Source organism: Barbus barbus (genome assembly GCF_936440315.1).
Source record: "Barbus barbus genome assembly, chromosome: 3".
NCBI lineage: Eukaryota > Metazoa > Chordata > Actinopteri > Cypriniformes > Cyprinidae > Barbus > Barbus barbus.
Window position 1 is genome coordinate 39,807,559 of NC_136731.1, and position 24,528 is coordinate 39,832,086.

The window sequence follows — 24,528 nt, forward strand, 5'->3', positions numbered from 1 at the left end:
TAAAACTCTATTTCGCTATTAAGACATTTTTACTCTGAACGCGACCGTTGCACTTTATAATGAACGTTATTACTCATTATGCACATGCAAACACATGTACAACCACAAATCTTACTGTTTGTCTGTGAGCATAAAGGTTTTGAAGCACTGCCCAGCTGTTGCATGTGCTAGTGTACACACACACGCTGTGGGCGTGTGTGTGTGTGTGTGTGTTATGAAGCAGTGCCCTGTGGCTCGTGGCCCCAAGGGCTGTGCTGTCCCAAACAGATGGGCTGTGGCAGGGTGGAGCAGCAGTCTCCTAGAACTAATCCACTCAGACAGGTGTGTGTGAGTGTGAGTGTGTGTGCGTAAGTGCTCATGTAGGTATGTTGTTATGTTGGCGGGTGGAGACATGCTCTACTTTTGCACTAATCCTATTTGACAGGTCTGTGTGTCTGTCTGTGTATGTGTGTGTGTGTGTGTGTGTGTGTGTCTGTGTGTGTAGGAATATACATACCTAGCTGAGTGCTCCTGAACCGCCTGATGCTTCGCACCATCTCAGCCACTTTGTGCTAGAGAGAAAAAAAAAGAGACAGAAATTTGATTGACAGGTATGCAATCACAAAATAATGTACTTGTAGCCACTAATTAACTGTACAGGAAATTGTATATTAATCAGAGCCTCAGTTAATTTTGAATGATTATTTCAGTCATTTTGAGGGAAAAAGAATGCACAATGAAAACAGTTCTTACTGCATTCATTACACCCTCATCAAGCTGTTGTGAATTTTCAAAAGAACATTTCAGATGTTTTAAAAAGTCTGAAGCTGCATTCATTTTTATCAAAAATACACTAAAAACAGTAGTAATGTGAAATATTTTTACAATTTAAAAATAGCTGTTTTCTATTGTAATATATTTTAAAATATAATTTATTTCATGTGATGCAAAGCAGAATTTTCATCATCATTACTCCAGTCTTCAGTGTCACATGATCCTTCAGAAATCATTCTGATATGCTGATTTGCTGCTCAGTAATTATTTCTTATTATTATCAATGTTGAAAACGGTTGTGCTGCTTAATATTTTTGTGGAAACCTTGATGTATTTTTTTCTGTGATGAAAAAGTTCACACGAACAGCATTTATAGAAATATAGTATATTTTTACACTGATATTATAAACTGTGGGAAACAATTAAACACATTTATTCATGTGTTGATTATTTATTTTCATGCACAGCTGCCAAAAATTAAGATGCATGCTTGTTGTCACAACAAAAACAAAGTATAGGGGGTCCTTATTCATTTACATTTAGTCATTTAGCAGATGCTTTTATCCAAAGCGACTTACAAATGAGGACAATGGATATGACAGCAATGTGTAATCATTAATGAAAACAACATGGAAATAGATTGGTTACCATTTTTTTTTTAAATGGAACAAATTCCTATTCTCAATATTAACCATATTCTTAAACAGAGCAAATAATGTTGTTTTTTTTATGAATAGTTCCTGTTAGGGGAAGGATTAAGGTTAAAGCTATACTGTAGAAATTATAATTAGCCTTTTTAAGCATAGCAGAAGTCTATAGTATGTCCTCATTTAAGTATCTATATAAATATGTGTGTGCATTAATGTAAGCACATCATTACTTCCATTATATATGCCAACTCACCATCTTTTCAAAATTAACCAGCTTGCCATGGAAAGTCTTACAGCTCTCATGGAGGAAGGTCAGATCTGCAGAGAGAGAGAGAGAGAGAGAGAGTGAATGCATAATAAAGGGAACAGTTATGTAATGACATGTCATCATGCCATCACTCGCTCAGCCTGGCGTCTTCTTTCTCGCTGAGCTGAACTGAAGCTTGTCGTTCACATGCAAGAAAAGAGAAAGAGAGAGAGAGTGAGTAGGAGAAGTGAACAGTCATCATGTCATGATGGGTGATCTGTCTGTGCCTGGGCCAGGTCTGGTGAAAAAAAGAGAGCGAGGCAAGTAACATGAGAGGAAGGGAGAATGTTAGAGACACTACGTGCTGTCAGGATGAGTCTACTGAATACAGATGATTGAGTAAAGAGAGAGAGAGAGGCCATGTGCCAATGTATCAGCCCATAAAAGTAATTATCCACAGTCTTACAGTTTCACACGACTGTTTGAGCCCTGCAGTTCTGCATGAGCTTACCATCTGTCTGCACGGTTCACGATTAGTGACTTGTGCAGCACTACTAGGGTTCTGTTAATAACTGATACCAGTTTGAATTTAAGGAGGTGTATAACAGTGTTGTTATTTATAACTAAAACTAAGGGAAAAAATGTTTTTGGTAATTGAAATAAAATAAAATAAAATAAAATAAAATAAAATAAAATAAAATAAAATAAAATAAAATAAAATAAAATAAAATAAAATAAAATAAAATAAAATAAAATTAAATTAAATTAAATTAAAAATTATTACAATTATTTATTACTAAATAATAAAAATTATTAACATTATATCTCAACTGGGGAAATAAACCATTATTATTATTATTATATATTTTGTACATTTCTGTACATTATTTAAAATAAAAAAGTACAATGCCTTTTCTTAGCCATGGCATTAACAACATAAAACAATTTTTTTAATTTTAAATAAAAACAATTAGATTAGTCACAAAATTACAAAAACAATCTAAAAGTAAAAACTGAAAATAAAATTAAAAATCTGAATAAATAGTGCATATAAATAATGCATAAATAACACTGGTACAGAATGTACAAGTCATCAATCACAATTGTGATATTCCACTGGTTTCTATTTGTCTGTTAATAAATTGCTAATTAGCATATTATTTCTCAACTTATTATTAACATTATATCTCAACTGGGGAAATAAACCATTATTATTATTTTGTACATTTGTTTTTACTTATTTAAAATGTAAAAAGTACAATGCCTTTTCTTAGCCATGGCAGTAAAGTTACTTGAATTTTGAGAAAGAGAGAAAGAGAAGCAGGGGAGCATCATGCTTCACCTCCTGACCTGCTTCTCTTGGTCCTGAGGCAGATTTAACAAAAAGCCATTAAAAATGCAACACGTGTCACATTTCGCCTTGCCATCACAAACAAACATCCCAAACGACCTCTCCAGCTCTTCTGAAGGTTGCGCTTTAACTCTTATACTCTGAAATATCCACCCAAATCATTTGAGAAGATTTTGTAATGTATTTAATGTATCAGTCTTAATTTATGATGAAACGTGGCTACTGTCCTCAGGCCTGCCGCTTAATCAGCATAATCTAATTCACTAGATGACATGCCAAATGCACTTCTATTACACGTGTGCACACATACACGACTCCTGCAGGATTCACATGGAAAGTAAGATGGATTTTCAGCTCAGTTGACATTTCTAGACACAAATGACACTGTCTGTCAACTACTAACATCATTCTAACATCTTTATCCCAGCAGACTCATGACAATTTACACTTTCAGGACAGCGGCTCCTGCAAGCCACGCAGGAGACACAGTGTTCAGATCCGTTAAACACCAGGGATTCCCCACCAGCGGACTACAGATGAAGCTGTGCTACGAGTAGTGACAGATCAGTTCTACAAAGCAAAGGTGCTCTAAGATTTTACAAGACATTTCCAAATGTTTGGAGACGGACACATTGCATTGTGGGCAATACTACATGAGCAATAAAGCTGGCTGTATACTGTAAATCTGGCAAATATTGTCAGCAAATCTTTGTATCACAAATAAAGGTAGCGTATCATTAAACAAGAAATAAATAAAACTACTCTAAATGTCTATAACTGCATATTACACTACAAAAAATGAATTTATGGGTTTTGTTCCTCCAAATGAATCGGCTTGCTAAAATGAATCAAACTTTTCAAGTTATTAGTCTAGTTTCTAAAGCCTGTCTTTCTTATTCTGATGTCTGAGTGTCTCATGCCAGAGTCATGTAATGTGTGTGTGTCAGACTGAAGCGCAGAGCAATGCTCAGCAAAGATTTTGATGCTCAACTGATCCTGACAGGCTTGAGTCATGAGCACCTACAGGGAAGGAGACAGAGAGAGAAAAGACATGGAGAGACGACAGACACGAGAGAGGACAGATGGGACAAGAACATAGCAGCTGTGTGTGAATGTGTGTAGAAATGTGGATGAGCAGACAGGAAGAGGTGCATGTACGGTTTTAAAATCAGAATTTGAAAAGCACTTATTCACTACCATTCAAAAGTTTGAGGTCAGAAAGACTTTTATTTAGCAAAGTCTATTAGTCCATTTAGTCTATTTTTCAGGCAATAATTTGAGCATATAATAAACTTTTTAATGATTTGAGGCAACAAAGAGTGGGTCAGGCTTTGCTTTCATTATGGGGACCAAATATCCCCTCAAGCATAACGAAAGAAATCCTCAGAAGTCCACAAGAAAACCCATAAAGGGATTCAATTGTCTGAACTGCATGCAACAAATTCTGGGGTTAAAGGTTAAGTTTATGGTTAGAGGATAGAAAATATCATTGGCTCAGTAAAAAACAAAAACAAAAAAAAACACTGTCATAATACGAAACGCATGTGTTTGTGTGTATCAATATTGTGTACGCATGCATCTTGATCCCTGGTGAATGTTTGGCTGCAGGGGGTCTGAAATCCAGCATGTTCAGGAGCTGCAGATCAGAGGGGCGTTAATTAATGAGGCGGGGCCTTTCAGAACAACTTCAAATCACAGAGGCCTTCGCGGCAGGAGGGGACTTTATAGGAACACATATGGACAACAGCTGGAGGAAGAGACTGAGAGCACACTGGCGCTACTGTAACGTGTGTGTGTGTGTGTGTGTGTGTGTGAGGGACTCACCCTTTAGCAGCAGTGGAGTGAAGGGTATGAGTGGGGCTCTCAGGCTTGCTAGAAGGTCTCTGTATGACTTGTGGTTCCTTGAAGGGTCCTGCAGCAACACAAACAACATCATCATCATGAATGCTGTCGATTAATGTCAAATCAGCCTGCAGCCTACAAATTGTATTGCTCAGAGGTTGTTCTTTCGGAGATCAAGAGACTTGATGGAGTTCTCTGTTACACTGCATTCAATTATTAAATGAATGGTTCACCCAGAAATGAACATTTGCTGTTAATTTGCTCACCCTCGGGCTATCCAAGATGTAAGTGACTTTTATTCTTCAGTAGTGAAGTCGTGAAGTCGTGACGTATTGTCAAGTATGGTGACCCATACTCGAAATTGGTGCTCTGCGTTTAACCCATCCAAGTGCACACACACAGCAGTGAGTAGTGAACAAATGCACACACACACACACACACACACACACACACACACCGTGAACACACACCCGGAGCAGTGGGCAGCCCCGGGGAGCAATTGGGGGTTCGGTGCCTTGCTCAAGGGCACCTCAGTCGTGGTATTGAGGGTGGAGAGAGCGCTGGACATTCACTCCCCCCACCTACAATCCCTGCCGGCCGGGGACTCGAACCCGCAACCTTTCGATTACGAGTCCGACTCTCTAACCATTAGGCCACGACTTCCCCGTGAAATGAAATGAAATGAAACATTTCAGAAATGAACATTTGCTGTTAATTTGCTCACCCTCGGGCTATCCAAGATGTAAGTGACTTTTATTCTTCAGTAGAACAGTACAGAAGCTTTTTAGCTGAACCTGTGGTCCTTGGTGACTCATAAAATGCAAGTCAATGGGTTCCGTCACTTTGAGAGTCAAAAAAGCAGGTACAGGAAACACAAAATAGCTCCTGGCGATATATTGAGGTCTTATGAAGCAAAATAATCAGTCTGTGCAAGAAACTGAACATTATTTGATTCATTTTGTGTGTCCTGTACCTGTTTTCTTCTTTTTTTTCTTTTTTTGGGCTTTCAAAGTGATGGAACCCATTGACTTGTATTGTATTATTCTTGAATGACATGAAGGTCAGTAAATTAAGAGCAAATTTTCATTTTTGGGTGAACTAACATATTAATTTTGAAAAAAAGAAATGAAAGTTCTTATTTCTACTGAGTATTGCGTAGAAATAAAAATAGATACAAATGGGACAATTGCTGACATACAGTTAGAGTATAGAGTATTATACTATAGAGTATAATAAAATGAAGATGGATTTCATAGTCCAGATAATACGATCATGGAAGAATCTGATAAGAAATCTTTGAGTTCTCTAACTTTTGTTGTTTGCAAATCTGAGCACAGTTTTTGATCAAATCTGAGCATATTTTTGAGATGTTATCGGAGTCTTTCTCTCAAGACAAGCATCTGAGAAGCAGGAGACCTAATCATCTCACGGCAGTCTAGGAGAAACAATTCAGATATTAAATTGCATTTGGGATTTTTCTTCACTTACCGCAATGCTCTCAAACTGCTGAAACTGCTTCCGGAACTTTCCTGGCAAACCCTGCCAAAGCACACACACATGCAATTAGCAAATGACACATTGCACATGCCAATTAAAACTCCATTAGGAATCGGATGCATGTCAACAACACGACACGTGCGGTAAAAAAGGTTTGAGGGGTTATGATTTATTTAAAAATCAAAAGGCATAATCTGACATTAAATGCACAGGTGGACATGGAAATATTTCCTTTGGAACAGCACAAGCTAATTCAGTGCCGTTGTCATGACAACTGCTAATAGCCTCCTGCCAAGAATAACACTCAGCGGTTCTTAGGAACGAGAGTAGGCAGAGGTGCTAAGAGACTATGTGTGAGTGCGACACAGAAAGAAAGAGAACGTGAAAAAGGGAGATTAACAAACAAATGCACTCACTTCCCAGGTCAGACGTAGGCGGCTGACTGCAGGGTTGTCCAGTCCCAGAACCAGCGCCAGGAACGACAGCAGATCCTGCTGCTGTTTACATCTGAAAAACACACACATACACACAACAGCACTCATTAAACACACAAACCTAGCAAACAACGTAACAGTCTTGCTATTGCTCTCTAAACCTGTATTTGGTGGTTGATTTGGTAACTGAAATAAAGCTGGTATAAAATAAACATTAGATGAAAAACCTTAACTTTAAAAAGATTTATCACATACTTTAAAACTTTTACTCAAGTAATATTCTTAATGATGACTTTAACTTAACTTTAGTCATTTTCTGCTAAGATATCTGTACTTTTACTTAAGTGTGGCTTTCAGGTACTTTTATTCTTCAGTAGAACAGTGCAGAAGACTTTTAGCTGAACCTGTGGTCCTTGGTGACTCATAAAATGCAAGTCAATGGGTTCCGTCACTTTGAGAGTCAAAAAAGCAGATACAGGAAACACAAAATAGCTAAGGGCAATATACTGAGGTCTTATGAAGCAAAGTAATCAGTCTGTGCAGGAAACTGAACAGTTTTGATTCATTTTGTGTCTCCTGTACCTGCTTTTTTGACTCTCAAAGTAACGGAACCCATTAACTTGTATTTTATGAATCTTGAATGACATTAAGGCTAGCAAATTAACAGCAATTTTTCCTTTTTGGGTGAACTAACGTATTCATTTATAAGTAATGCAATCAAAGTATGAGATAAAGCTGAAATAAAATAAAAGAATATTAGATGAAAAACTTTTTTTTTTAAAAAGAAAAAAAGAAGAAGAAATATTTGGCAACTAACTGAAATAACAAAAAAACGAATTAAAAACCAAAAGCACATAAAATTACCAAAACTTGAAACAATTTAAAATATTAATAAGTACTATAAATAAATACTAATAAAATAACATGTCAATAAAAAAGCATAGAATGTTTTTCCACTTATGATGTTAGTCAAAGTTTCTTCCACCACAAACAGATTAATTTAATTTAACTCTTTTTCACCATCTTTCTGAGCCTCTGAATTAAACAGGTGTTTTCTGCTAGTGGAGCATTAAAACTATATGCAAATGAATGATATATTATGATTGGCTACCCACCCCCTCCGAGAGCCAGAATACTGAATAGGTGTTGATATACGTGGGTGGTCGCATGTTATCACGTTCACACTTCTGACGCAGTTAAGTGCCATGATGATTCCTGAATAATTCATTTTTGTCAGCTTGTACCCTACCCAAACACATATACACTCACAAGGCTGCAATCTTTATGAACTTGCGCAGTAGCTGTATCCTCTTTGGAAGCGACTGGCACTGCAGGATCTCTGTGGCGACCCAGTGCTGCACTTCACTGCATCGCTGCAGAATCAGCTCCAGGTTGAGGGGGCGCCAGCGAGCCTGCTCCCCATGAAACACGTAACACACAAACTCCACCTGTTCAAACAAACCCCCCAAAAAATCAAACAGGAACAAAGGCACACGGAAAACATTGCATAACGTGCCATAAAGTTTTGTTGTTTTTACATGAACTTTGCAATGCGGCTAGCCTTGAACTAAAAGCCAGTTTCCTAAGGCACACATTTGATTGGATAAAAGCATCTGCCATGCATTTAAATTAAAAGAACTAATAACCAAAGTTGAATGCAGAGCTACAAGGAAGTCGTCTTTTAAGAATGAATCTCCTGATATCAACCAATTAGAATGATGTGCAATCATTTAACATTTTGATATTATGTGCACAATACAATGCAGCAGCTTTATGCTGGCCTGTGTTTGTCTGAAACTGAGTTGAATACTGATGATTTGAGGGCTGTAGTGTCCTGACCTCGTGCACACAGCTGAAGAGTTCCCAGTCGAACACCACCAGCTGATTGGCCACCTCCTCTGCGCTCATGTCATGGAGTTTGCTGTCTCCTGGTGACCAGTGGATCTCCTCAGGGAGAGGTATCTGACCGACAAAGACATGAATAAAACAAGATTTCTGTTTCTGAGCACTATTGTATTGCATCTTCAGTAGTTTGTGGTGTTTAACTACAACAATCATAAGTAAGAATTCCCATATGACTGTAATAAATACAGAACCCTTCTGCTTTCTATTTATGAGGGTCTCCATGGGAACATCCCTCCCCCCTCCCACGGTTCTCACCAAGCTCTCGAGCTCCGCGGGCTCGCAGGCGAACAGGTGGGTGTTGACGCCCAGAGTGGTGAAAACGGCCTCGTCGCTGGGACGGAACACAGCCTTCTCTGAACAAACACAGATTAGATTATGCTGTTACAGCAGATGAGCCAAGTCAAGTCAACAGTGAGTCAAGGTCTGAATCATTATTAATTGCCATGCCGCTTCATAATTCACACATATGACTCTGTGTTTGGGGTTTGCAAGTGAGGTCTTGGTAAGTTTGCATTCTCTTACCCCCAGATGAGGTGACGGCCACCAGTATGAGGTTGGCAGGTTGGGTGGGCTGGTCCTCGCTATACTGAAGTTTCTCTTTCACCAGAGCCAAGATCTCTCCGACCCGGCATGAGAGACGGCTCCGGATGGTCACGTACGAGTGATCTGGTGTGTAAACCCTGCAGAAGACTAAACAAGGACCAAACAGTCAAATCTACTATCCGATGCACATCGCCCCATCACAGTACATTATAGAACTGATTTAAAATCCTTTTATTAGTATGTAATTATCTTCCTGATCTCCTTACTGAATATCAGTCTGGAAGAACACTGAGCTCTAGTCAAAAGCTGTGTAAAAATGCCAAGGTCTAGACTATATCAAAGAAGTGATCGTGCATTTGCTGTAGCGGCGCCTAAACGTTGGAATAGCTTGCCTAATTATAATAGAGCTGCCACTACTATGTATGATTTCAAATCACAGCTTAAAATTTAGCTGTGTACTTAATAACAGCTTAAGCACTTGTTGACACTGACACTGGCAAATTTGATAGTCATTCAGTTCACCAATAAGCTTTCAGGCAACAGTATCACATGCTTAATAATTATAATAATAATAACAACAACAATAACATGTTTTATTATTATTTGGAAAAAATGGGGTGAGCTAAGTGAATAAAATTTTGTTTGTGCACAGCTGATTTTCTAAAATGAAATAAATTAAATGAAATTATGAAATATTATTATAATTTAAAATATTTGTTTTCTATTTCAATATATTTTAAATGTAATTTATGCATGTGATGGCAAAGCTGAATTTTCAGAAGCAATTATTCCAGGCTTTAGTGTCACATGACTCCAGAAATCATACTAATATACTGATTTGACGCTCATGAATCATTTAGTGTTATGATCTTTTTTGTGGAAACCATGATACTTTTTTCAAGATTCTTTGTTGAATAGAATTTTTTTGAAATTGTAATCTTTTCTAACATTATAAATGTCATTACTGTTACTTCTGATCATTTTGAAGCATGCTTGCTGAATAAAAGTACCTATATTTAAAAAAATACAAATAAAACAATAAAACAGTAGTGTATATATATATATATATATATATATATAAATAAATAAATGTGTGTGTGTGTGTGTGAGAATGTGTGTGAGTGTGTGACCCTGGATCACAAAACCAGTCTTAAGTCACTGGGGTATATTAGTAGCAATAGCCAGAAATACATTGTGTGGGTCAAAATTATTAATTTTTCTTTTATGCCAAAAATCATTATGACATTAAGTAAAGATCATGTTCCATGAAGATATTTTGTAAATTTCCTACTGTAAATATATCAAAACATCATTTTTGATTAGTAATATGCATTGCTAAGAACTTCATTTGGACAACTTTAAAGGTGATTTTCTCAATATTTTGATTTTGTTGCACCCTCAGATTCCAGATTTTCAAATAGTTGTATCTCGGCCAAATATTGTCCTATCATAACATACATCAATGGCTTAAAGCTTATTTATTCAACTTTCCGATTATGCATAAATCTAAATTTTAGAAAAATTGACCCTTATGACTGGTTTTGTGGTCCAGGGTCACATATAAGATTTTCTAAATATTAACAACGGCATCACCCATTTTTACTGAATAATTTCATCTCTAGTTACATAAAAGAGGCAAAACTTTGAATATTAGTAATTCTGTACAATATTGACTTCCCTTCCATTCACGGCTCTGACAAAACTGGCACAAACTGGGTCACTGTATGCTTCAGGGTGAGTAGCGTTTTGTACTGTCAGATTGCCTATTGATTAAGGTCTGGGAAATCACTTAGCTTGGCTTGACCCACTGCCCTCACAAAGAGTCCCATTCCATCAGATGAGCTCATTGCATCTATAAAACTTGGCAGACGCTACTTCTGTGACCCGATTTGTCATCCTGGTCTGAATGAAATGGAGGCAGACTGGCACTTTCACAAAAAAACCGATGAATAAGATGATTCACTAACGGGAATCATTCTCATGGGTGTTATTACACTGCTAGGCAAACAAAGTGGTAATAAACTGCGGTCAGTCTGTGCAATATTTATGCATCCTATTGAAACGAAGGCTTGAACGTACTTTCGTCCGAGCCACGGAAAGCCTCTCGGGGCTGCAGGCAGGCGTCGATACGTCTGAAGTGTCGGAAGAGCGGGCGGACTTGCTTCTTGCGACTCTCCTTGTCCTCCTCGGCTCTGTCGGATAGGAGGGAAAACAAGTCAGGTAGCTATTCATGTGTAAATAACTGAATAAGTTATTTGTCTCCAAAAGACTATTATTAACCTAAAATTAGTTTAGTAGTGGCATCAGGGATGGAAACTATTCTATGCATGTGCAAGATATTTGAGGACCAGTCATGGCATGCTTTTAACTGGACTGCAAGACATTTTAAACTCCAATATGCCAAAACCATGAAAATGGCATTGGTTATGTTTGCATGGCATCCTTATAATTTAAATATGCAGAAATACCAAACATGCCAGTGCCAATTAAATGTTCTCCAGGAAAAAAAAAAGTTTTTTTTTTTATAAACTGAGTTATAGAACTGTTTAAGGGTTTTTGAAAAGACTGCTGCCCTGTTGAGAGGCTTTAAATGACACAAGCGAAATCCAACACAACACATTAAAGTATTAATCTCTGCACATTAATTCTTCATCTGGTTCTGAAGCTCTTAATGGGCAACTGCATGCGCCTCATTTAATACTTTACAACTCACGCTGTACTTCACCAAACTAAGAGGCTCTGAGGGTTCGTGTATTATGTGATTTTCTGTTCCTCTATGATTTCTGCAGCCATTATTGCTCATAAAAAAATATTTATAGCTTATATTGATATTCCACTGTGAGGATGAAGGGGATTTGAAGCTTACGGGCTGTGTAATATCTCAGTCCAACGCTGAAGCTTCAGGATGTCTTCCACCAGTTCAGGAAAGTGGCTGAGCTCCTGAACGGCGCACAAATACAGCTCCTGAAACGACATGCATTTATTATTAAGACCTGCAAGAGGAAAATAAAGGAGTAGAAGCAACTGATGATTTAAAAAAAAATGAATTTCAGCGATAAAATGACAATGTGAAAACAGATAGTCTGACGTCAAAAAAACAGCTGCAAGAAAACATAAGAAAGGAGCAGGTTTCAAAATAAACCTTGTGTAGTCATGTACCAGAACAAAATATCACAAGCAAGTAAAAAAAAAAAAAAGGTCTGGAGCACAGGTGTGTTTGTATTTAATTAAGAAGCACTGATGTGAAACGGACAAAAAGAGCAACATTTTCCTTTAATATGTTCTGTTACCATAGTAACCCTGAAAGTCTTACACCAGTGATGTCACTCTAATAACTGTTCAAAATATACAAATCTCCAATTAGGATTATTTTTCTAAATACATTTCTAACTACATTGAATGAGGTTTATGCTTAAAACAATTGCCAGTGGGTTAATAAATCTTAATTCAAGATATATTCCCTGAAGAAGACTCATGTTGTTTCCCAAATCAATCTAGGTTTTTTTTTAGGTATTTTACTTAAAAACAAGACAAAAATAAATTTTAAACGAATTAAAAAAAATTATAATCTTTCGGTGTCTATTTTGCAGTTCTAGGCTCGGTTTCACAGACAAGGCTTAGACTAAGCCAGGATTAGGCCAAAGTTCAATTTGTTAGTTTTAAGACATTTTTATAAACATGCTTAGAAAAAAAACATTAACGGGGTGCATCTTGAGACAAAACAAAAGCACTGATTTATTACAGCTCAGACTTACATTTTAGTCTAGGACTAGGTTTAAGCCTCGTCTGTGAAACCGGGGACTATTTTTTTTATTTTTAAGCATTTTGTTGTTTGTATGCATTCGAACAATTTTTAAAAAAAAAAACATTTTATGACCTTGGAGCTTTTTGTTTTTACAAACGTGAGCAGTACCTTTGGGAAGGAGTTGGAGCGATCTCCCTCCTCCTGCAGTAAGTCTCTGTATGTGTCCAGATAGCGGAAGGCCACAGACAGAACTGCAAGTTTCCGCTCAGCTCCGTCCCAGCCGGGCCAGCCCTCACCCTGCTTACCCTCTGAGCTGAATCTGAGCCAAGAGTTAAGAAACAACACACTCACGAGCCAACACACACACACCTGCGCTCACTAAATACAGTCAATACAACTGTACGAACACGTCTACACCTGTACACAGACAGACAGACAGAGAGACAAATAGAGATAGATAGATAGATAGATAGATAGATAGATAGATAGATAGATAGATAGATAGATAGATAGATAGATAGATAGATAGATAGATAGATAGATAGATAGATAGATAGATAGATAGATAGATAGATAGATAGATAGATAGACAGACAGACTCAAACACTACATACAGCTGGTGTTTTTCAGCACAGAAATTGCACTGAGTGGGTTTTTATGAGTGTATGCAGATAAACACATACTCAGACAGCCGCTGTCCAATCACCTGACACAGATGCTGCACTGGAAAAACAAAATCTATGCTTCAGTGGCCAGACAGCCAGAATAATTACAACCTTTGAAAAGTATTGTGGCCGATGGAACACACCCATCACACCCACACACACACACACACAAGTTACATGGATTTTTCTGTACTTGCATGCTTACATAAGTCACGTTGGTGAAGTCACACATAAGCATTTAAGCAAAGACATATACTTCTTCGGCACATAAAATGACCTAAAAAACGGCAAAGACGCCCTGTCCCCAATCCTACCACTCAAGAAACCTGAAAGGCAGACTAAATTTAAACTGGAGTATCCCTGAGCCTCTCTGCCTATAATTAAAGAGTCCCCGACACCCGTCTAAAATTGACACAGCTATTCCCAAACAAAAAAGGCCCAAGAGGGGCTTCTGCAAATGGCATCCCAGATCTAGTAAATCTATATCCAGAGCTGTCACCTCTGTTCGGGTGCCAAAAAAACAGCAGCAGTCTGAGCCACTGGGCAGCTGTTGAACTCGCACAAGCCGGTGATCACGGCCGCCGCAGTGGTTTGGCGTCCGGCCAAGCCGACTCCACCGGGACTGTCAATGTGTGAAGAGTTAAAAGCACTATCAGTCCTGAGTGAAAAGGAATCATCCTGCTTTGAAATCCTTTTATTAAACCCCTCAAATGAGCCCTAACGAGTGGGAAGTCTACAAGACGGGGCTTTTCTAAGCAGGAAGCAGACATATTGCCACAACAAAAAGATCTGATTAGGCCTGGATTAGGTCAAGTCAAAGACCAGGAGAAAAGATGTGGAAAGTGGAAAGATAAATGGCCCGGGAGGAGGGAGAGGAAAGAGAAAGAGAGGAGCGGATCATAAGGCGAGGTGGTGACGACAGTCAGGGAAGATTAGCGAGGGTCACTGATTGCCGCAGACTCTCGGGGGGGCGCCGCGCAGCAGACACGCTGCATTAGGAGCACTGAGGCATGCAGACGGGCCTCCCCAGGAATACCTTTGTGCTTACAGTCTGTAGAACAAGCCCCTCAGACGCCATTATGGTCTGGGTAGAGGGGGCTATGGCACTCACAGAAGGAATGTAGGTCACCGAATGAGAGGGGACTTAGAGAGAGAGGGGTGTCCTCTACACACACACACACACACACACTTATACCTTATACACAATCTGACACAACGCCTAAAGCTAACAAAACAAACATTCCCCACATTGCACTCTTCCTATCTGAATTTAGGGGGGGGGGGGTTGGCCTGCAGAGTCTGATAGAGCTAGGTTAGCATTGCGGCTAATTGGTAAATCATTTTGACCCAAATCTTAAACGGCATGTGCGACTGTTAGCCCCCTGCGGTAGAAAGACGCTAGGCTCTTCGGCTGTGCGTGTTGGCTGTTTTTTGGCAGATAATTCAGTTTGTTTTGGAAGTGTTTTGAAGACATTCAAGTGTTCGGCTTGATAATTCAGAGCCAACTGCTTTTTCTGAAGTTTTGCGAAGTAAACAAGCTGATTGGAGAACATGTAGGACACTAGCATAGCTGTCGGTGTGATAATTCAGTTTCAAACAAAACATAAACGAAACCTAAAACTAATGAAGTTTTAGATAAAAACTTAAAAAGTTAGGTGAAGCATTACAAAATTTCACCAGAAAGACAATTAGCAAGTTGTACATGATTTAACCAGTTCTGAGTTCTGAGCTGTCTTAATATTGTCCTATCATAACAAACCATACATCAATAGAAAGCTTATTTATTCAGCTTTCAGATGATGTATAAATCTCGATGTATACATTTTATACAAAAAAATTACCCTTATGACTGGTTTTGTGGTCCAGGGTCACATATGTGCTTGTAAAGTGAAAGCCATATATTGTTTTTTTTTAAATAATTTTTGCAAAGTTTACAACAAATGCAAAGTTTCTCAGGGGAGACAAAACGTTTTGTGAGAAAACATCAATTTTGCGAGTGAACACAAAAGCATTGAAATATAATTATTTTCTCCCACCTCATTTCGAAAGTTTGGTGAGAGAGCACAATGTTACTAGGGGAACGCAAAACATTTAGCTAGAAAACGCTTTGCTAGAAAAAGTTTTGAGAGAAAATTCTAAATTTTGCGAGCGAACACCAAAGTATTTAAATTAAATTGTTTCCTCCAATCAGCCTTTTTTCCCATTATCATGTCCCTCAGTACTATAAGGCTTCTGTTTTCATAAATAATTAAAAACAAAGAATAAATAATACATTCAAAAGGAACTAAATTATGTTAAATCTTAAAATATTTAATAAAAAATTAAATATTCAATTAAATATAAAAAATACTTTATACAATCTACTCCACTTGCCCACATCAAATATGTGAGCTTCTGATTCTGAAGCAACACTCTTATCATAAATTGCAGCCTAAACATTATTCTTAATCTTAATGCTAACAGAAATTATATGTTGATAAAACCCTAAATCCCAGCCGTAGCCCTAAAACTGTTTAAGGGGATAGTTTACCCAAAAATGAAAATCATTTACTCACCCTCAGGTAGTTCCAAACCTGTACGAATGTCTTTTTTCTGCTGAACACAAAGGAAGATATTCTGAAGAATGTGAGAAACAGAGCAGTTCTGGGGCGCCACTGAGTGTTCTTTTCCTACTATGGAAGTCAATGGTGCCCCAAAACAGCCTGGTTACAAACTTTCTTCAAAATATCTTCCTTTTTCAACAAAGAAATTCATACAGGTTTGGAATTACTTGAGGGTGAGTAAAATACATTTTTGGGTGAACTATCCCTTTAATAAGGCTATGATGATCCCAGGTACAGGTTCTACTCAGATAAATTACATTAAAACAGGGTTATAGTCGTCCAATGGAGATTTACAAAAGTTAAGAGGACACTTATGGTTCTGGCGAGGGGAAAGGATACTGCTGAAGCAAGACCTGCTGGAACTTGTCTGGGGCCAAGAAGATTGGGTGTGTCAGCATGAAGTCATCCAGGAGTATTTCTGCAAGGAGACAGAGAGAAAGAGACAACCTTATTAGCGACATCCCAACTGAACAAGATGTTCGTGTTCGTCTGAACAAAGTGTTGTGTAGCGAGATTGAGACGAGGAGGACAGTATAATGAAAGACAAGGAAAATGCATGCAGACTTCGTCATAGCTGTTCTTGTTCGACAGGTTGCGAACGCTCGCTCTGTGAGAACGTGCGGAGAAACGAAGTTGAACCTGCCTTCACCTCTGCTAACTCATCTCAAGGACAGTGGGTTTGTGGGTAGAATAAATCACGGCGCTTTCTGGCCCACTTTGGACCGCAGACACTCCCAAAGGCTGCAGTGATGTACTCTACACACACATCTGCCCGTACAATACAGCGGCTGAAAGCAAAAACTAACAAACTAGCTCACATAAACGTCAACAAACAGTGAAAACGACATTATAAACAGCATAATAAATTAGCAACGCTTATGAAAAACTGTGCGGGATGCACAAAAAGGAATAGAAATGTGCATAATATCTTTCGATTTCAGGACTGTATTTTGGCAGATGAGAGGACATGATGCTGATTATGTATCTGGGTTAGATCAATGTGGAGCACATAAATCATTGATACTTAACTATTAAAAACGTGATCGCTGAGAGGAATGAGAAACGAGTCAGTAGCACGAAATGAATACGTCAGTTCAAAATGTTAAAGCTTTCATGTGTCATGCAAATAAAGCAAAGCATACATGAAGTAGAACAAAACAGGGTCCAATATTCACGGCTGAACTAATACATTCGCATTTCAGAGCAGTAGCTTGGACACTGAATGAATCTGTATCGTTGGATCAGTCAGACAATGAATTTAATTAAGATGAACTGTCAGTTGAATTTCCTGTTGATCCATTCGTCTGAACAGCAAAGATTCCCACATCGTGCCCTGCTTTGCATACTGATTTGCAGGCAACAACCAATCACTGATTGATGCAGACGTGTTTGCTTTAGTTCCTCATTGTGACTATCGAGAAATTACAAAACGTCCTCCTGTCATTATGGGATACTGGGGCACAAGGTGTTCTAACGTGCATTTTAGAAATGTAACATGTTCAAACCTGCATACTTCACACCTCTTCACATGTTTTTGTGAAGTCACACCTCTTGTGAGTTACAGGTGAGGCATAATGTGTGGGGAAAACATGCACACCTACCTATTATTGTATTAGATATATATAGATATAGATGATATAGATATAGAAATCATTTTAAGTATTAAAGTATTTAAAGTATATTAAAATAATAATTAATAATTAAAATGATTATATACGCATACATATTAAACAGCAATGTATTATTGTATTTTATATAAATTAGTGTGTGTGTGTGTGTGTGTGTGTGTGTGTTTGTTTGTTTTAGGGAAAACATAAGGAACAAATTATGAATGATATAATGCAATGCATTACTTTATATACATACACTGCCCTCCAAAAGTTTGGGAGCACCCCTGGCAAAGTGTGGTTTTGGATGATATGAATCAAAAATTTAAGTTTTTGTTAATGTATAAACTGTTTATGTAATAAAATATGTTTTCGTAGTTTGTGTTGTCCCTTATCAGTGCAAAATTATCACAAATTAAAAAGGATTCATGCCAATATTGTCCAAAACCCCACTTTTCTAGGACATTTCCAAACTTTTGGAGGGCAGTGTATATATGCTTTTAAAATAAGTATTTATATGATTACATATAATAAAATAAATAGCTATTATTCCTGCTATTCCTGCACACATACATACAGTATTATTACTTTCATTGTAGATATATAGATATAATATATATATTAATGAACATTGTTATAATATTAGTATTATATATTTATGTATGTATGAATTATATTATTATTATAATTATAGTACCTATTGCATCAAATTTACCATGTATGGCCCACTTTAGAGATCACAACATCATACTTGTTGAATAAAAAATATGTACGTTGGAGTCAGACTTCCACATCTTTCGATCTTTTGCGGTTGCTATGGCAACGCTGACTTTAGAGGCTGCACAGTGAGTAAGGAGAAATAAAAAAGATGAGAGGCCAAGAGCAAGATACACAGACAAAATACAGACTAACATACGCAGAGAGACCGAGACAAAAAGACTCAAAAACCCACAAAAAAAGCAAATGGGATGCAAAGCCAGAAACGGTGACAAGGTGGGCAGCGAGGCAGTCAAGTTAGTGTGAAAAACAAGAACGGAATGACTGAAGGAGGAGTCAATGGGGTTAATTACCACCTCCGATAGCCACAAAGCATTGAAGGCACATGTTAGTAACCAAACAGAAGATACACGCTTGGCAAGTTCTACTAAAGTTGACAAGGAAATGATGAGGTGTTGTGTCAGCGCTGAGGGTGTGAAATATATTCATACAACTTTACTTTTAGTCACTGTAGTGTGTGTGTGTGTGTGTTTGTGAGCGATGACAAATGTAAACATTCTTTTCTAGGGCAGTGACCATCTCTCTTCATTAGCATTTGTCATGGCTGTTGAGATTAAATTAGAGTGGGAGTTTGTAATTCTCGATAACTTGTGCTGCAGCAGTAATTGAGCCATGTGTTATGTCAGTGCGTGGGTCTGTTTGCCTCCCTCAGGCATATAATGCCTAGCAGAGAGCATCAAAACTGCCCTAAAGAGCCAAGTAAATTCCTGAATCACGTGAAGAATCACTGCAGGACGCGCGTTTAATGCAGCCAGCTGTCCTTACTCAACACTTTTGGCTTTGATGCAACAGATGTGAGCCAAATTTAGGATGAGTTTTATGCTAATAAAATTTTGCCACATCAAGGTAAATCAAAGCAATAAAACAGGAAAACACAAATGTGCTTTTGCACCTTGCATAGGCAGGAACTATGTAAGCCTGTTGATTTATTTCTAGTAAATGCAAATTTATATCTCACAACTGCAATATAATTTCTCATAACTGTTTTTTATATCTCTCATTTGCAGCTTTATATCTGCAACTACAACTTTCTGTCTCATAAATGCAACTTTATATTTCTCAGTTGCGACTATATCTCTCAATTTTGACTTTATATCTTACAACTGCAACTTTACTTCTTATAATTGCCACTATATATCTTACAATTGTGACTATATCTCTAAATTGCGACTTTATATCTTAAAACTAAAACTTTATTTTTTATAATTGTAACTTTATATCTTGCAATTGTGACTATATCTTACAGCTGCAACTATATTTCTTATAATTGTAACTTTATATCTTACAGCTGCAACCATCTCATAGCTGCAGCTTTTTTTCTCAAAATGTGAGTTTATTTCTTATGTTAAACTTCACGTTCTGTCTCTGTGACCTGTTTTAGGTGGAAACAGGCTGTCATAAGAAACTATCTATGTGGCTTAACCGTGTAATAGTTTGATACCTACCTTTAGTGGTAAATTAGTCAGTGTTGATGTTTAGCTTGGAAATCTAAATCAGCATGAAGATGAGGCACAGAAGACGCAAATATGACACCTTTCCGCCTTGCATCCTTTTTTCTTTATTTAATCCCTTCTTTCTCTGACGGCCCCCACATTCTCCAGCGTTCTTTCAAGCATTTTCATCTTTCGACTCACTAGTTTACATTATGATAGAGCTTAAAGCGTAGCAAATCTCCTGCCCAGATTGGCACAAAGCGCATCTCTTTAAATGACAAGAGTGGGAATAGAGCAAAATCCAACACCCACCCTGATACCCACATGCACACACCACACACACATCCAGATGCCCACACAAGCACACACAATCACTGTCAAATATAGACACTGCACATGTATTCTCTACACCAGCACATGCTCTCACACAGTGAGAACGAAATGCAAGAGGGAGTTCAGACAGACACCCATCACACATACTGAACACCCATCGTTCAGACAAGTGAAAAGCACTCCCTTTCTTTTCATCTTAAGGTCAAGAAAAGCTCTTGCCAACTGAAAACACCATAATCCAGCTGCCTTCAGACGATGGGAGGAAACGGGTGTGTGCCGCTGAAGGCTATCTGGAATAATTTCAGTTTCAGCTAAAATGACCTTGACGAGACTAAACTGGGATCAAACTCATTTCACAATCTTTGTTTTGAAGTTATAACACTAGGGCAGAGATCTTATTCTCCTCTGTCCATAAAGGCTCAAAATCCCAACTGAGATCTCAATTGTTTCTCCTAAACGCTAATAAGATTGCATGGAGAGCAAATGAAGAGTTTTGCTTAAATGGACAATTCACCCAAAGATAAAGAGTCTGTCACCATTTCATGCCATTTCAAACCTGTATACTTTATATATTCTGCAAAAATGCATTGTCCAAACCAGAGGTGAACCTCCATTAAGTGCAGGGGGCCCAAGGCAAAATGACTAAGGTCCTTCTAAAAAAAAAATAAGTATACAACATACAAAATGTAGTCAAAGCACATCTAACAGAATATAAATTAATATTTTTCAATCATTACATTTTTTTATTTTAAAAATATCTTTATAATAGAAGATGCAATACAATATAATTAGATGCTATTTACACCATTTGCCTATCCTATTGCTACGCCTCATTCAAACAACATTTTGGATGGACCCCTTTGACTTTCATTGTATGGACAAAAAACGCTAAGACATTTTTTTTTTTATATATATCTTCTTTTATGTTTCACAGAATAAAAAAATCATAAAGGTTTGGATCCACATGAGAAGTAAAAGATTGCAGAATTATAATTTTCGAGTGAACTATCCCTTTAATTAAATGCCAATAAGTGTCTCTCTAGAGTTTCTAAAAAGTTTTTATTCCCAATCATTTCTCAAACTGTGCTCAGAATTGCCAAGATAGCAAAGTTTGTGCTCAGAAGTCTGAGATTTCTCTATGAAATCTTACATTACATGGGTCTTCAACATTTTAGGGCAAATCAAAACAAATAAATCAAAATGGAAATTATTAGATTTATACTTTTTATTTTTAGATATTATACTGACTGACTTGTGTCCTCATGCCTTTAATGCCAGTCTCCATTTACACTGTTTGCCCTGAATTGCAGTCTTTCTGCGTGTGTGTAAATCAGAAGTCAGATCAGTTCTTTCAATAGGTTATGTATGTTATATATGTCTATATGTTTCCATATTTTATTGATTTTTAAATGTGTTTTAAATGTTTCAATGCAAACTGTTTAAACTGTATCAATGCATTTAGATTTTGTAAACTTCATAACGTGAGCTAAAGATTAATTATAATTGGCCAACCACTGTCAACACATAATTAAATGAAACATAACCAAGACCTCATTCAGGTCTGCTAAAAGACAAAAAGAGCATCACTTGAGCAATTTCATTTTCATATATAAATGTTTTTTTTAAACACTGGGACACCTCCAGGTTAGGGGTCACGGGGGTTCACGCTTAAGAAACGGGTTGAGCGTCCCAGCTGCACGGATGTGGTCAATGTAGATTGTAATCAGCTGGAGATGTGATATTTCAGGAGAGCGTAATGGAGAGGACCAGGGTGGCGTTACATAAACCATGATAGACATTCCGTTACCATGGAGGCCTTATCACATCTAAACCCCCCACTACCCACGCATGCTCTCCTTTCTCTTCCTCACGCTGTCTTTTCTTCATCTCTCCCTCGCTCACGTTGGTGCCTTTTGGCATGACGCACCGTGTGTGTGCATTCGTGTGTGTTTTGAAGGTCTCTGCTCATTCTCTGAGGCTGTATGCGCTTGTTCTTCGCATCTGCTTTACACGCATGCGCTGATTTGTGACTGCGTGTTTTGAGTTTGAGCTCCATCAAGTTGATTCTTTATCATCTATTTTCTATCTTAAAAACAATTTTATACACTATCATTTTCGTTTCTATAACGTGTGAATATATCCCCTATAGCATTGTAAAACAAAACCAAACAGAGCGCCTTGTTATCACTAGTTTTATTTTGATTTCTTGAGTCTGCTATTAGCTTATAGCCCGTTAGCATCGGCAGCGTGGCTGCCGCTAATCTCCCTTAGATTGCTAATACTCTATTCACACACATTACCATTGTTTCACTGTTACTTGCTTAAATGGCAGATTTGTGTCTACCTTTGAGTGCAGGTGAGGACACATTCGAGCTGCATTCGGTGCAGCTGGAGCTGGAAGCCGTGGAGAAGCAGATCCGTGACCTGGTGGAGAAGCAGGCCCAGCTGAGAGAGCGGAGAGCCGCGCTGGAAACATCCCGGGCTGACGCTCACAAGTCCGGGGTAAGTATACAGTATGATGCTAACACTCCCACCACCTCTACTCCGTGTGTTTCTCTGCACAGACCCTGTGCACCCAGGACGCGATCTTCCCAGATGTCCTTCACTCCGGCGCCGGGATGCCACGGACCCTGGGTGCACCAGCAGCGGAAGACGCGAGCCAAGCCCCGGGCGACGACCCCTCCCCCTCCGCCACCTCCAGTCTTCGAGATCTCCACCCAGAACCGCTTCGCTCCCCTCCGCGAGACGGAACGCAACGCTGTGATCGTCAGAGACTCCATCGTCCGGCACGTCCGTGCTACGTTAGCTGAAGGTAAAGTGCACACTCACTGTTTCCCCGGTGCTCGTGTTCTCAATATTTCTGTGCAGATACCCGCGATCCTGAAGGGCGACGAGAGCATCGGTGCTGTCGTGCTGCACGCGGGGGTTAACGACACCAAGCTGCGGCAGACAGAGACACTGAAGATGGACTTCAGGAGCCTGATCGAGACGGTACGCAGCACATCGCCCGTGACGACGATCATTGTGTCAGGACCGCTTCCCACATATCGACGAGGACACGAAAGGTTCAGTAGACTTTTTGCTTTAAACGAATTGTTATTGTCATGGTGTAAAGAACAGAAACTGCTCTTTGTTAATAATTGGAATCTTTTCTGGGAGCGTCCTAGGCTTTTCCGTGCTGATGGCCTGCACCCCAGCAGAGTCGGAGCGGAACTCCTGTCGGACAACATCTCCAGGACGCTATGCTCCATCTGACTACTAAGCCAATTCTCAAATAACTACTATGATGACTTTTGTTCTACCCGCTTAAAAGATAGAAGTACTTGCGTTGTCCAATCTATACAGACTGTGTCTGTTCCCCGAATAGCGAGGTCAAAATATAAATTTAATGCAGGATCTAGAAAAAATCTGATCGTGATTAAACCAGAAAAACACAAAATAAATGAACAAGAACAATTTTTAAAGCTTGGGCTCCTAAATATTAGATCACTCGCACCCAAAGCAGTTATTGTAAATGTAAATGATCACAGATAATAATTTTGATGTACTCAGCCTGACTGAAACCTGGCTGAAACCAAATGAATATTTTGGTCTAAATGAGTCTACTCCACCAAGCTACTGTTATAAACATGAGCCCCGTCAGACTGGTCGTGGCAGCGGTGTGGCAACAATATATAGTGATATATAGTGATATAACAATATAGTGATATTCTCAATGTTACTCAGAAAACAGGATACAGGAGGTTTAACTCATTCGAAATACTTCTGCTTAATGTTACACTGTTATGTAGATATGCAAAATAAATCTCTCTCCTTGCTCTGGCTACTGTGTATAGACCGCCAGGGCCATATACAGATTTCCTAAAAGAATTTGCAGATTTCCTCTCAGATCTATTGGTTAATGTTGATAAAGTGCTAATTGTCGGAGATTTTAACATTCACGTTGATAATACAAATGATGCGTTAGGACTTTACTGACCTAATAAACTCTTTTGGAGTCAAGCAAAACGTCACCGGGCCAACTCATTGTTTTAATCATACGCTAGATTTAATTATATCACATGGAATTGATCTTACCGATATAGATATCGTACCTCAAAGTGATGATGTTACTGACCATTTCCTTGTATCGTGCATGCTGCG

General features: G+C 38.3%; 1 protein-coding gene across 1 annotated transcript in view; it reads right to left on the reverse strand.

Moving 5' to 3' along the window:
* The window catches only part of LOC306850679 (rap guanine nucleotide exchange factor-like 1), a 44,981-nt gene that overhangs the window by 7,445 nt on the left and 13,008 nt on the right, over nt 1-24,528 (reverse strand). The window contains exons 2-14 of the mRNA XM_079386468.1: nt 16,575-16,653; nt 13,136-13,286; nt 12,089-12,186; nt 11,302-11,414; nt 9,202-9,369; nt 8,935-9,032; nt 8,614-8,736; nt 8,044-8,222; nt 6,757-6,847; nt 6,332-6,382; nt 4,826-4,913; nt 1,657-1,721; nt 497-551 (exon numbers count right to left, since the gene is read on the reverse strand). Of these exons, the coding sequence (XP_079242594.1) occupies nt 497-551; nt 1,657-1,721; nt 4,826-4,913; nt 6,332-6,382; nt 6,757-6,847; nt 8,044-8,222; nt 8,614-8,736; nt 8,935-9,032; nt 9,202-9,369; nt 11,302-11,414; nt 12,089-12,186; nt 13,136-13,286; nt 16,575-16,653 (1,359 nt within the window). The remainder of the gene's footprint in view (nt 1-496; nt 552-1,656; nt 1,722-4,825; nt 4,914-6,331; nt 6,383-6,756; nt 6,848-8,043; nt 8,223-8,613; nt 8,737-8,934; nt 9,033-9,201; nt 9,370-11,301; nt 11,415-12,088; nt 12,187-13,135; nt 13,287-16,574; nt 16,654-24,528) is intronic.